Source organism: Sinocyclocheilus rhinocerous, unplaced genomic scaffold (genome assembly GCF_001515625.1).
Source record: "Sinocyclocheilus rhinocerous isolate Xijiao unplaced genomic scaffold, SAMN03320098_v1.1 scaffold2515, whole genome shotgun sequence".
NCBI classification, from domain to species: domain Eukaryota; kingdom Metazoa; phylum Chordata; class Actinopteri; order Cypriniformes; family Cyprinidae; genus Sinocyclocheilus; species Sinocyclocheilus rhinocerous.
Genome location: NW_015637115.1, coordinates 469,950 through 485,378, shown reverse-complemented (window position 1 = coordinate 485,378; position 15,429 = coordinate 469,950). Strand labels below are relative to the sequence as shown.

The window sequence follows — 15,429 nt, the reverse complement described above, 5'->3', positions numbered from 1 at the left end:
CTGTTATGCTGATGTTGTGGCTGGTCAAGCAAATGTTTGTGCTTGTTTCTGTATGATATAATTGTTCATATATCTATTAAAATACTGATATTCTGGTCTATAACTCCTCTCTGAACTTCCCTCTGTCCTGTATCTTGGTCTCTCATTGGCTGTAGGTCATCGCCGATGTGCTTTTCAGCCAGAAATCATTTCACACAGTGTGATTGTGAATCGCCGACAGCTCCAGATATTTAGCACGCCAAATATTTTGCGGGTGTCGGCGACGTGTCGGCGATTCCCTCAGATCGCGTCTTTGATAATTCACACTGCGTGATTGTCTCTCGTGTGAACGAGCACCGATTTGCCTCCGATTTCGGGCATTTGTCTGCGATTTTGCAAAACCTGTCGGCGAGTGAAAAATCGGGCTGAAATCGTGCAGTGTGAACTCGGCCTAAGAGGTGGAAGTTAAAACTCCAAAGTTTTGATAGCAAATGCAGTTTCATTGGGGAATTCAAGAGTTTTGCAAGAAACTGCAAAGTTTGTCAAGGAAATACAAAACATTTGCAAGACAGCGCAAAATTTTGCGAGTAAACTCAAAGTTTCTTAGGGAACTCAGGGAAAAAAAACTTTTAAGAAAGAACAATTTTACAAGCAAATGCAACATTTCTTTGGGAAATGTAAGAGTTTTATGAGCAAATGCAAAGTTTGTCAGAAGAACACAAACCATTTGCGAGACAATGCTAAATTTACAGGTAAACGCAATGTTTTTTGGGGGAACTAAAAACTTTTGCAAGCGAACACAAAAGTGTTGCAAGGAAAAGTAAAGATTCTAGGGAGAAGACTAAAGTTTTGTGAGCAACGACTAAAGTAAAAAACTTTTACGGTAGAATGCAAATTTGTCTGGGAAATTTGTGAAAGAGCGCAAAAGTTGAGTGAATGCAAAAAGTTTCTTGGGGAAATGGAAACATTTTGCGAGTGAAAGCAAAGTTGGTTGGCTGAACACAAAACTTTTGCGAGACAAGCAAAAGTTTTGCGAGTAAATGCAAAGTTTCTTGGGGGAACACTAAAGTTTTGCGTGCAAATGCAAACTTCCTGAGGGAATGCAAAAGTTTTGTGAGTGGACGCAAAGTTTCTTAGGAACAAAAAACGTTTGCAAGAGCACAAAATTTTGCAAGCAAATGCAACATTTCTAGGGGAAATTTTGAGTTTTATGAGAAAATGCAAAGTTTGTCAGAGGAACTCAAACCATTTGTGAAAGAGAGCAAAAGTTTTGCGGGAGAACATAAAAGTGTTGCAAGGAAATGCAAAGATTCTAGGGAGAAGACTAAAGTTTTGTGAGCAACTGCAAAGTTTCACTGGGAATTCATAAAAAACATTTTTACAGTAGAATGCAAAGTTTGTCAGGGGAACACAAAACATTTATGAGAGAGTGCAAAAGTTTTGCAAGCAAATGCAAACTTCATAATTGAATGCAAAAGTTTTGCTAGTGAAAGCAAAGTTTGTCAGGAAAACACAAAACCTTTGCAAAAATACAAAATTTTGCAGGCAAATGCAATATTTTTAGCGGGAACTCTAAAGTTTTGAGAGCAAATGCATTTTCATGGGGGAATTCAATAGTTTTATGAGCGAATACAAAATTTCTCAAGGTAACAAAACATTTGCGAAACAGCACAACATTTTGAGATTAAATACAAAAGAATGCAAAACCTTTGCAAGGGTACAACATTTTACAAGCATTTTTCAAGAAGTTTAGGCTTTTGGGGGAATGAAAATCTTTTGCAAGAGAACACAAATGTGTTTTGCGAGGAAAGGCAAAGATTCTAAACACTAAGAACAAAAAATTAGCAAGTAAACTCAAAGTTTCTTGGGGGAACACCAAGTTTTGCGAGCCAACAGAAAATATAATTTTACTTCCCATCTCATAATTTGTCAGCCCCCATGCCCCCTTAGGGGCGCCATAGACACATAGCATGATATAAAGTTACTCATACCATTATTTACAATTTCCGTTATATAGGGATTTAGTTTTTAGTATGGATAAGTTTTCAATATTTAGATACAGTATAATGAAAACTAGGGATGCACCGAAATAAAAATTCTGAGCCGAAACCGAAAATTCTGGATGTAATTGGCCAAAAACCGAAACCAAAAATGCTTTTTAATAATTATTTATTATTTTATTAAATAATATAAAATAATTAAGACTTTTTAATTTAACTCACTAATTTTAATGATACTGAATTTAGAACATACAAGCCAATGAAATAACCACACTTTTACTGAAAGTAACACAATAAAATTGGACATATTCAGTATCAATATATTATTTTGATTCAGTTCTATGCAACAGAATCAGATTTAACAGTTGTTGTTTTTTTTAATTAATTTTCCAAATAATGTATAGTCCTACAACTATTATTACCACAGCATCTGAGCACAGCATAGCAGGCAGCAGATCAGTGAACGAGAGGGTAGCGTCATTTTACCAGCGTTGCCCAGTACAGCTCCACTACACCATGTTACAGCACAGTGCTATTGCAAACAGGAACAAGTTTACTACATAGAAATTTCCTGTCAAAACATTATTTGAGTGGTCTTTGCTTTTCCGGTGAGCATGAGCGGTACATGAGTGGAGTGTTGGCACAGGCCGTGAGCAACTCAACGGAACACACATTCATAGAATGGAATATTGAGCGGAGCGTCACACTGCGCCGTGACGACGGCTAGAGGGAGAGTGAAACCTGCGCAATGAACACTGCTTGGCGGAGCGGCGCGCCATATATTTTTGGCTCATATTTTTCTGGCAGTTTTTCTATTTCAGCCAAAAACTGAAAATGCCATTTTCGGCGGCTGAAATTCTGGCGCATCCCTAATGAAAACCACACAATGTTCATGTCTCTTTAACCAAGAGCTTATAAACTAAACGCCAGCACTACATCTACACAACAGTTCTTACCATGACAAGCAAATCTCTGCCGCTCAACTGGCCACTCCAAGCACATTTTCTGCTGTCATTATAAAAAGAATGTATGTGTGTGTTTGCAATGCTCGGGGTAATTTTCCATTTTGGTGTGTGTGCGGCATGAGTAGATGTGTGTATGTGTGTATATGATTTAAATGATAAAACATGCATCCATCATGGTCTTTAATTAAAGTCTTTAATTATGATAAAAATCATTGTATAACAATACATTCTACTGTAATTCATTAATATTACTGTAATACAGTCTTTTAAATGATAAAATATTTATACATTTTGGTTGTATTTGTTTTGTTTTTGACTTGCCATTTTTTATTAAAGTCTTTTAATACAATGTAAATTATAATAAATAATTTATAGTAAATAATTATAAGTATTACATATATAATAAATAATTTCTACTGTAATACATCAATATTTCTAAAATACAGTCATTTGTGCGCTATTTTATGTATTATTTCATATATTTACTGTATTATATGCCATTCATTTTTATTGTAAATGTTTCACTGTATTGCATGAGTGTATTAAAGGACTTGATTTCTTATGTTATATGAGAATATCAGGAGAATCACCTTTGAAAATAATAGCAAATATAAAAAATAAATAAAGTCATTAAAATAATGATGTCCCATCATAGTTGCATTTTTTACTTTGCATATTAGCATTACGTTTTCTTGTAAATGTTTTACTGTATTACATGTGTGTATTTAATGTTTTGATTTGTGATGTATTTGAAAATATTAGCCTACCTTTGAAAATAACATGAAATATATCACACACTCACACACACACTCACACACTCACACACGCACACACGTGCACACACTCACTCACACACACACACACTCACACACGCGCTCGCTCACACGCTCACACGCACACACACACTCACACACACACTCACTCACACACACACACGCTCACATGCTCACACGCACACACGCACACACTCACACACTCACACACACACACACACACACACACTCACACACACACACACACAGAGTGTAAAGATGTGAACAAGATTTTGGATTCAGAATGCAATACTAGCACACTGCTTACTGCATACTTAGGAGTTTCCTCTGAAATGGCTTAAAGGGGTAAAAACCCTTTAAAATCTCAACAAAGCATCATTGTTGAAAGTAGATTCAAAATGTCTAATAGAAGAATTTAAAGTACAGGGAAATATATGTTTTCCAAAAGGCAGATACATTTTTCCTAATTTTCACTTATCTACACAACAAACAATGGACACCACCAGGGGTGCACCGGCCATATAGGGCATATAGGACTTTTCCTGGTGGGTGATGAAGTATCTTGCTCCGTCTATTTAAATATTGCTTCAACCCTGGAAATATGAGGAAATATTACGAAGTCTATAAACAGGACATTAACAGAGGCTAGAGACGAGACACGAGAACAGATGCGTCAGCAGAGAAAATACTGCACAGGCCGAGCAAGCTCACTGTTTGCGATGCTCGAAATTTAGAAGAAAATTCTAAACATTGAATTTGGGGTAACCGAGGAAAAGCTATATTGCATATATAATTCTGTTGTTTTAAAAGCAATGACAAAAAAGTATATTCTATTCTTAACACTTTTACCCACTTATGTATATAGAATAGAATAGAATAGAATAGAATAGCCATGTGGGGACATTTTTGAGTGATGATTCTAATGGTAGTGTTGTAAAGTTCATTTTGGCAACAAAAATAATGTTTTTTTTTCAGTAATAAATAAATAATTTACATCAGGCTGTTATATATATATATATATATATTCCCAGAGCAACATTTTTTATTTTTGTTTAATTTAAGTTGAGGTATTAAAAAAACTAAAACAAAACATTAAAACTTAATAAAAACTATGCAGACACATTAAAAAAAAAAAAACTAATAAAACTGAAAAAGAAAAAAACACAAAACAAAATCTGCACCAAAATTGATGAAAACATTATGAAAACAGAAAATACGAAAATAAAATCGAATTCAAAATATTAACAAAAACAACACTAGTACATGACTGATACTGAAATAACACCGTATGTTAGCAGTATGCTAGAATGCTATTCCAAACAGAGGCTTTGTTTCAGAAGCACTACTAATCAAAATGACTAAAATTAATCTTTTCCAAACTAATGTAGTTTCTGTGAAAAAATAGAAATGCTTTGCTGTATGTTAACAAGTGAAGAAACATTAAAGAGGAAGAAGCTGTTTTCAGTAATGTTTACAGTCTGTTGTCAGCCGTCACAGCTGACATATAGTGGGGCTCTTTGTTGTAATATTTACAGGATGGGTGGGGAGCACTTCATTCAATTTGTTGCCGCCCATTTCCATAATTAAGTTTTATTCATTCTCTCCTCACTTGTTTGCTGGGCTTGAACTCTGTCTTTCAGTTCAGAGGCCTAGACAACACACGAGCTTAGATAACATGCAACAACTAACTCATCTGTGCTACTGGACAGTGCTGGAATAGACTTTAGATCTCATTTTCATCCTCACAATCATGTTGTGTCAAATGCAAGTGTGCTATGTTAAGGTCCTAAATCGACCTAACTTGACATTTATGGAGAGATGAATTTTCAAAAGTCTATTCTGCAAGTACTGGTTGACCTATATGATTTTTAACTGCTGATATCTACATTTAGGTGGCCAATATAATGTCACTATGTATGTTTACAATGCAACTAATTTTTTCTTATTTAAAATAAAACAGACAGGACCTGATTTTAACCATGAGCCTTGGTGACCTCAGCCGAAAAGTAGTTTCAGAAGCCAAGCAGGTTATTACATTTTGATTATATATTACGATATTCAAGTCAATATTTCTAATTTTTACGTTTTTGTTTGTTTGTTTTTTTTTTATTTTATTTTATATCAACTTTATTTCAATGAACAGATTTTTTTGATAGCTTTAGTTAATGATACTGAATCAGTATATTAGTATATTAATCAGTATATTAGTTTGTTCTTATACAATAATTACAAATAAATTACAAACTGAAATCTCTTCATTATCAATAGGTTTTGGAAATGAAATGAGGAGGAAGTAGGTCTAACTAGTCCAGTCATTAATCAGTATATTAGTTTGTTCTTATACAATAATTACAAATAAATTACAAACTGAAATCTAGTCCAGTCCTAACTAAGCTGGAATAATTATTGGATCAGTGTAATAATCTCAAATGGACTCAAATTATTGGTCTGTCAGTAGTGCAAATCTTCAGGACATTTACAAAGGTTTACAAAGAGCATGAAATTCAAATGTACTGTACAGTAAGAACAAACTTTGGGGCCCAAGTCAATCGAAAAGTTACGTCAAACTGTTTAGCTTTCAGCATCTCTATTAGAAACGGACACACTATTTGTTTAAAAGTAAATACAAACATTTCTTTGTTACACCAATCTGTAAATCTCAGCTCTGAAGTCTATAAATGAACAGACTGATGTCCTACCTCTGGGCTTGTGTCTCTTCTTTACTCCGGTTTGTGACTGCTCTTCTGTTCACACTGCATTTATGCTCCGAGTCTAATGATACTACCGTGACTCAATCGACTCTTCTCTGTATTTGTCGTCACTCACTCAACACTCAACTTTTATCAGCTCCTCTGGAAACACTGACACACTCACACTTCACAGAATGAGGAGACGAGGAGGAAACATTCTGGGTGAACGCAGCTCTCCAGAGATTGCATCTGATTTACAGCAGCTCTCGGTGATGATTCGTTGATTTGTCATCAATTATTTTAAGCTTCTGCTACTGAGTGTTTTAAAACATTATGATAATCAATTATTTTTGTAATTGTTTATTTAAATAATCATCACAAAATAAAAAAAATAATGATTAAAAAAGCAATTCTGTTTAAGGGTTCCATTACATTGATGATATAATGAAGCAGGGCCTGAACTGCTCAATAGTAGCTTTTTATCTTAAAGGGACAGTCCACCCAAAAGTGTAAACTCTGTCATCATTTACTCACCCTCATATTGTCCCAAACCTTTTCTTTTTTCTGTTGAACACAAAAGAAGATATTCTGAAGAATGTGTGTAACCGAACAGTTGACAGTAGCCATTGATTTCTACAGCATTTTTTTTCCCCCCATGATATGGAAGTCGATGGCCACCAGGAACTGTTGTGTTACCGTAATTGTTCAAAATATCTTCTTTTATGTTCAACAGAAGAAAGAAACTCATACTGGTCTGGAACAGCATGATGGTGAGTAAATGATGACAGATTTTTCATTTTTGGGTGCGTTCGCGTCATGTCAAATTACCATGATTACCAGATTTCAATTTGTAAATAGCATTTACGTCTGCATAGAATTAATTACAACTTGTAAATTCTGAATTTTCAGAGGGCCTCAACTGAAACCTACAAAATGGCAGCAGCTTCAGCAGTAAAATGTAGTTTATAATCATCTATGCATATTTCTTTAATCATTTCTATAACCGCTATTAATGTCGTAATAACGCAAGATTAATCTGAAAATAATAAAAGTAATGCAGTTTAATGTAAGTAGCACAGAGTTGGATAACCAATCCAACTATAATCCAACGACAACCAACCAATCCAATGATAACCAAATAAGCTCATTAAGCTACAATTATACTGTTACTTGTTGTATTGTGCTTTTGACTATTGATTGATCAAACTACACTACAGGGCATGACAGTGCGAGCGTTTCACTGGCATTTGCGACTAAAAATAAAAGTGTGTGAACTCTATAATGTGTTTAGGGGCATTTGTGTGAACAACAAAAGTCCTAACGTGTCCTTAAAAAGTCTAAAACAATTCAGTGTTATGAAATTTAAGGTCATAAAAAATCCTAAATATCTTGAATGGTGTAACAAATGTCTTAATTGTCACTTTAGGAGGTCCTATATTTGGGGATGGAAAAACAGGAATAATGAGACTTATGTTATTGAAAGTCTTATGTTATTATTTAACTTAAAGAGGTCATATGATGTTGCTAAAAAGAACATTATTTGGTGTAATGAAATGTGTTTATGCAGTTTAAGTTTAAAAAAACACATTATTTTCCACATACTGTACATTATTGTTTCTCCTCTATGTCCCGCCTTTCTGAAACGCGTCGATTTTTACAAAGCTCATCGGTCTGAAAAGCGAGGTGTGCTGTGATTGGCCAGCTATCCAGTGCATTGTGATTGGCCGAATACCTCAAGCGTGAGACGGAAATGTTACGCCCCTCACCATACTGTGATGATGCCCTGTAAGGCCAGTAGGTGTGGCTGACTCTTAACTTTTATAAAGAATATCTCTTTGGATTTGAGACTTTAGTCTTTGCAACTTTACAGATCTTCTTTATGCACCAAGAGCTTGTAACACTTCAAAGAGAAAGGAAAAATTGAAATCGCATCATATGACCCCTTTAATAATTAACTTCAAAAGTAAATGATTTCATGAAATACAAATGAGCGTTTCAAAGTAAAAACATGGCACTGTTGCAGGTTCTAGAGCAGTTAATAATCAACAAATATCGCACATTTAAGCCAATAGATTTCTTATGATCTACTGCTGATGAATTATGACAGTGTCTACTTTGTGGTGTATATATATGTAATAGGGCTGTCCAAAAAAAATTTGAATTTCGACTATTCGTTGAATTTAAAATAAAAATCCACATTCTTAACGCACAATTTTAGGTGTGCGTTAAGGAGGCAGCCTTATCAGCGGCGCACGAGATGCGATGACGATGTAAGTGTCGTTGCAATATAATGTTTTTGTACAAAAGAGCCGCATGTTTAGAAAGCCATGTAAAATGAATGCAAGTTCAACTTTGAAATTTTTTAATTAGAATTTTGATAATATTTAAGCACAAAATTTGAATTTAGTTTTTCAGCCATTTTGACCTAATATGTAATATGTTGTAGATGGCTGTAAAGTGCATATTTGATCTCCCTCATTTTGTTGAATGAGCAGCCAGCAATAGAAAAGCATAAACATTTCAAAATAAGAGTCCCAATGTATTTCAAGTTTATTTATAACTAGGGATGTAATGATTCACTCAACTCAAGATTCGATTCGATTCAAGATTTTGATTTCATGATTCGATTCGATTCACGATTTCTTTTTTTAACAAAATGAGATTTAAGACAAATTATAAATTAAATGTGTCCTTTTATTATTGCTTGGACAAAATGCTGTATATTTCTTTGTGAAATTGAAATATAACACTATAATAATATACTAATATATCACTTGTAAATTATTGCTCTTTTGTTGGTTTTGATTGCTTCTATTGTCATTTGTTAGTCGCTTTGGATAAAACCGTTTGCTAAATAACAAAATTTAAAAATAATGTAAATGTAAATAACAAAACTAATTTTTTTTTTTTTTTAAACAAGCCGCAAATCAAAAAAATAAGTAACACAAATAAAAGAAATCTCTTCATATAAACAAACTAAGGCTTTGTCTGTGCTCTTTCCATTTAAAATTAGAGGCAACCACTGCATTTTAATCATGATCCAAACAAAGATGCTGCATACATGCAACATGAGCAGTTTTTAATCTAAATTACATTGTACAATTTCGAAATTTGAAGCAAAAACAGAATGGTTTGACTTCAGTTTTGTGAAATTGTGTATAAAAAAATATCTGCATGAAACAGAAACAGCAGACGAGCTGAACGAGACGCAGATTCACTCTCTGCCAGCAGGTGGCGCTTAAAGCGTTTCCTTGGTTACCGCTGTAAACAAAGCAGCGCTGCGCTTATGAACTTTAATATGCATTATATCGTTACATCCCTATTTATAACTAATAGTCCCCTATAGTCTCCTATTATGCATAAAGCGTTTTTTTTATTGGCATTTTGGTTACACAATAAGCTGTCTCTGGCATTTCATTTAAAAATAAACTCTTGCAACTTCTGTCTGAACTTCTCTGTCACAGAAAATAAGGACTAAGAACACTATTTAGCACACACACACATTTATATATAACAACACACACCAAAAGACCAGCATGTACAGATATCTATATTATATGACCATAATAATACTCTAGTAACAGCAGTAATAATCTAGTAGCAGTACTCTTCATAAATCTATGTTGTTTTCATCACGCTAGAGGCTCTAGTTCATCCTAGCGTTCCCTACACTTGCAAAAGGTCTCCCATGTTCCCTTTCCTTTGTCCCATAACCCAGATGACACAACACTGATTTCACAAGCGCACTCTGAGGAGCCTGTGCTGCATCTCACGCCACTAAAAAACTTCAGAAACAAAGATTATATCTTCAATGAAGCCTACTTTACTTTCTCTATTGGCAAATAAGTTTCTGGTTTTAAGCATAAATACTGTAAATCCAAACAAGTCTTAAAATCTTCTGCACTTTGCTTTTTTGCAAGAAAATGTCTCATGTTTTAAGGATGTCTATATTTACTAGAAATACTGTATGCTGTAGACTTGAACTATTAGTCTGCTTCCTGTATTTTGTGGAATATGTTATGTGACTCAGTCTGCTCAGCCTGTTTTAAGCCACTTATGCTTACTAAGGTTTTAAAGCTACATGACCTTTCAAAAGTCTGGGGTTGTGAAGATTTTTTTAATGTTATAAATAAAAAGTCTATATATCTAGTATAACTAAAGTCTGTTCTGCTCACCAAGGCTCAAATGTATTTATTCGCTCCAAAAAAATAAAAACAGTAAAAACAGTAAAATTGTGAAATGTATTTTATGATTTAACAACTGATTTCTATTTTCAAAAAAATTCTGTGATTTCAAAGCTGTATTTTCAGCATCATTACTCCAGTCTTCAGTGTCACACGATCCTTCAGAAATCATTCTGATATGCTGATTTGCTGCTCAAGAAACATTTCTTATTATCATCAATGTTGAAAAACGTTGTGCTGCTTCATAGTTTTATGGAAATTCTTTGACGAATAGAAGTTGAAAATAACAGCATTTATTTTTGTAATAGAAATCTTATTATAAGTGCCTTTATTGATACATTTGATCAAATGAATGCGTCTTTGCTGAATAAAATTATTAATTTTTTCCAGGGAAACTGGATAAACAAATAAAATGTGCACACCAGAGGGAGGTTACTATGAATGTGTGTTTGAAGGTTCACGCCTGAATCTTTTTTGGGAATTTTGGGAGGGTCAAAGAAAAAAAACAATAACAGGAACTCTTGAAATCTGACTAAGGAGTTGTGCTGATGACCACCTAAAAATACACTCCACCGTTCCGGTGTCTTGCGTCAAACTCCCAACCGCAGTGGCCTTGTAATCAACAAAGCTGTGAAAAAATCAAACCAGCTTGCGCATCCTTATCTGTTATTATGCAACTAATCAACTACTGAGAGCAATCATCTTCAAGTATCTGTTGACCGCCTCATTGTAATCAAAAAACAATTTCATGAAATGAAAATAGGAGTTTGAAGAAAAGAGAGGATTGTGAGGAGTGCTGGACTTCATCCAGTGAGCGAGTCCAGGATGTGAGGATGTTCTCGCTGATGGCCAGCATGGCACTTGACTGCAAACACCTGCTCCTGCCACTCAGCCTCCGGCTCTGCTGCCAGATCAATATCAGGAGCGCAGAACTACCTCTGACATCTTGACACCAGTCACAACTGCCAGCGGCTACAGGCTGCAATTCATACCAGCCTCTTAAACCTCAACGGCATGTAGCACTCAACTTGGTCACTTCTGATGTATCTAAATTAATCACCTCAAAACCAATGAAAAATCACTTTTTTGCTTGATGAGGCTCCATAATGCTGCATAAAGAATTACAGAACTTCAAGTTCAAGAACGCCAAAGATGAGTTTTTACAGCTTTTCGTGTTTTCACTGTTATACACTCGGGAGGCGCTATTACACATCTTCTGAACGAGTACAAAACCTCCCGAATAAAAACACAGGTGAGCAGGACGAAGAAACTAGCGATCTCTTATGTAAACAGATGCATATGAAAAATAATGCGATCATCAGCAATGGTAGCATATAAATGAAAACTGCATAATGTTACGGAGTAAAATGTTGATCCAGGAAGTGGTATATGTCTGTGCAAGCTTTGGAGGTATTGATGGAAGCGATTTACTGGATTTATGCTTCGATAATCGTACTGAATATTATCCAGATGTAGTTTTTGATAAAAATGTGATTTTCTCACCTTTTTGCTCAAAATTATGCATTTTTATGAAACCTACCTATTTTCAAGTGTTGATAAAAAAAGAATGCTTTAAGCTAGAATAAAACAAAGTCACTGGCGGTTGCTGGCAACTTTTTTCAAAAATGCTGGCGGGGAAAGAGTTAAGCTAAACTTCGAGTTTTTGCCACACGTCAGCTATTTACTGTCAAGCCCCAGATAAAGTAGTAAGATTTTGTAAAAGAATAAGTATAATATAATATAGCTGGATATAACGTAACATCCATTTTTGGCCCACTGCCCTCAATCAAGTTTGATTTTTGGCCCTTTGAGGTAAAAAGTTTGAAGAAAGTAGTAGAAAGATGCTGTGGGAACTCTATAAAAAAACACAGATCCAAACTTCATCACCAAAACTCAAGACAGATCGTACAATCAATTCATTTCAGTGCAATATTTGCTTCCTGTTGTGATCCAACACCCCCATTATTAAGCTTAATATTTTGGCAACAAACCAAAATAGCCCCCAAAATTCACTCATAGCATCTGAGGTATTATCCTGCTTCTAAATTTATGATGCTAATTTTCACCTCATGGCGGCCAGAGCCGTCTGCCTCATCTAAATAAGGATCTCACTGTCTGCCAGTGAAGCATGTCATGGTGAAACAGTCGGGGAAAATGCATGCCTCAATGAGTCTTTGCATTCGTTTGATGTAACTGTAACATTTCAGGAGAACAACTTGATCAACATTCAGAAAGCAAAGCTTCAGAAACTGTCAAAAGTGCGACTGCATATGCACATATATCAGAAAGATCTCAAACATCACATCAACTTACAGCTAAAACACTTGAGATAGCATGAGGAGTGCACTGCAGTCACACAAGCACGAACATGAACAATGCATGACATGATAAAACCATATAAAATCATATAAAAATCCAATATATCTCATTTAGTTCATCATTTATATAGAAGCCCATCAAAAGAAGTTGACTGCAATCTCTGATCTGGTCAAACTTTCGCCTGGACTGTATAAGAAGCATTAAAATAAAACACTTTGTCTGCTAAAACTTATGTCTTTGTCTCAGTTATGACTATAAATTCATCTGTATAATCATTTCAGTGGCATTCTTGAAATAAACTAAAATTAAATTAAATAAAAATTAAAGGGTAAAAAAAAAAAAGTTACAGTACAAAACATCAAGTTACAACTGTCACCTATACCTGCCCATAATAATAATGACCAGGAGTCTATTTTTTTATAAACCGACTTCATAAATTTGTAAACTAAAAGGTTTTGTGTTAAAAGTATGAATGCACAAATGTTTGTTTTCTCTAACAGTGGTTTTAGCTATGTGTTTCAAACACACAGTTAAAAACCCTCTTAAATTAGACTAATTTAAGATTATGTATAATAACAGTAGATTTAACCGAAAGATTAGACTCTCTTCTCAGTATAATGTCAGGTTGGGGCAAGTTGTCACGTGTTTTAATGTTAAAATTGATAATAATAAACAAATAAATAAACTTTACATTGTATTACATTATTTGTTAGCTAAAACAAACATACATACTTGTATTTATTTATTATTCATATGCTTATTGTCTTTTAAAAATTTGCTGTTTTCACTCTTTGTCTTGTGTTTCAAAATTACTATTTCAGTTTTGCTGCAAAACATGCACCGCTCTTGTCACAAAAGTTCAGTGTGTTTTTATTAATGTGCTGGGCAACAACGCTGGAGATGTGCAATACGCAAAAAAAAAAAATAATAATCCCACTCTAAAACATTCACCGGGATAAAAAAGTGCGACAGCTAACCCATAACTAAAAGGACTTGACCTACAATCTGCTTTACATCATGTTTATGAAAGCGATTAGAAAGTGTCGCCGAAGTTCACCACACTTTGAAAAGAGTTTCACGAGTGAGGTCTTCATACAGACACAGGCTACATGAGTAAATATTTGATGATGATGTTGTATCCTAAGGCGTTGTCTACTGTAACACCCATATGCGCTGCACGCAACGCGACGCAACTGTTGCGCTTCATTATAATAAGCGAGGCTGTCAACAGCGCGAGCGGCCGCTGAACGCTCGGTCCGTCGCGTCGCGTGGATGGACAGAGCGCCGCTGGTTCTTATTACAAAGACTCAACTTGCAGAATAATAAATAATTAAACATTAAACAAATCTTTTCTGGGCATACCGCACTTTTAAAAGCATGCAGTAGAGAAAACGCATTAGAGAGCATTAGAGAGCTGTCAGACGCTCCATTCACTGACCTGTTTTTCAGCGGCTGGCTCTTCAGCTCGTAATACGTTTTAGGCTCCTCGTGAAATTCCTCTCCGACTTCAAAGTCGGGCACGATCCCCGATTCCGACTGCATTTTCAAAGCTGTCAACTTTCGTCAGCTCCCAGGTGGAAAATTATAAGTCAGTTCAGAGCCGTACTTTCAGACGCACGGAGTGTCGGCCACTGATGTCAAGCTGTCGGTCCCCCGTGCGCTCCAGCAGTGCGCTGGTTTCGCTTTGTAGTCCGTTAAGAGGGCTGTTCGACTGTGGCGAATGCAGCCAAATGAAGCTTGGAACTACAAATCCCAGGAATGACGAAAGCGTTGTGTCAGCGTCTTTTCATTGGCTGGCACCGAAAAGGAGGTTACCCTTACGACAAAACTTTGCAATGAACAGTAACATTTTACTTGTTCAGTTATCATGAACATTTTTCAAAAATGTTATTATTCACCGCGGATAATCGTTGTATTTTTATTCATTATTCATTATTTTTTAAATAAACGGAGCTGCTGTATGATTTTACTCTCTATGTAATTTTGTAAACAGTACAGTTCAATGTCCACGCGATGGTAGTATAATCAAATCAATGAAATAACATTATCACCTACTATTTGACTTAGTGTCTAACATTACTAATATTAGAGGTTTCAGTCATTCTTCTGTCAAAATTTGAAATAAGTAGATTCGATAGTTTAGTTTACAAACACTATTTCACTTGGTACAGAAAGTTATTTTCAGACAAACCATTGAAGAGAAAGTGCATGATTACTGCACACCTTCTATATTCTATATATTTCTGGTCTTATATCAGTCTCATTATTCTACCTGAATCAGAATTAATTAATTAATTAATGCATGCATGCCTTGTGCGTATTTACTGTAAAATACGCACTTTTTTTATTTTTTTTTTATTTTGCTCCTTCCTGTGATATTATCTGTCTTTCAGAAAACATATATATAAACTGGGGCTTGTGAGTTGATGAAGAGCAAATAATTAAATCATAAAAATGTACAACTAAAATATTAATTTAATTTAAAATATTCATACAATTTGTATGTGTATATATATATA

General features: G+C 34.8%; 1 protein-coding gene across 1 annotated transcript in view; it reads right to left on the bottom strand.

Moving 5' to 3' along the window:
* Nucleotides 1–14,530, bottom strand: part of LOC107748443 (microphthalmia-associated transcription factor-like) — a 30,037-nt gene extending 15,507 nt beyond the window's left edge. Inside the window, exon 1 of the mRNA XM_016563217.1 lies at nucleotides 14,349–14,530. Coding sequence (XP_016418703.1) covers nucleotides 14,349–14,452 — 104 coding nt within the window. The 5' untranslated portion in view covers nucleotides 14,453–14,530. The remainder of the gene's footprint in view (nucleotides 1–14,348) is intronic.
* Between the last annotated feature and the right edge of the window lie 899 nt (nucleotides 14,531–15,429).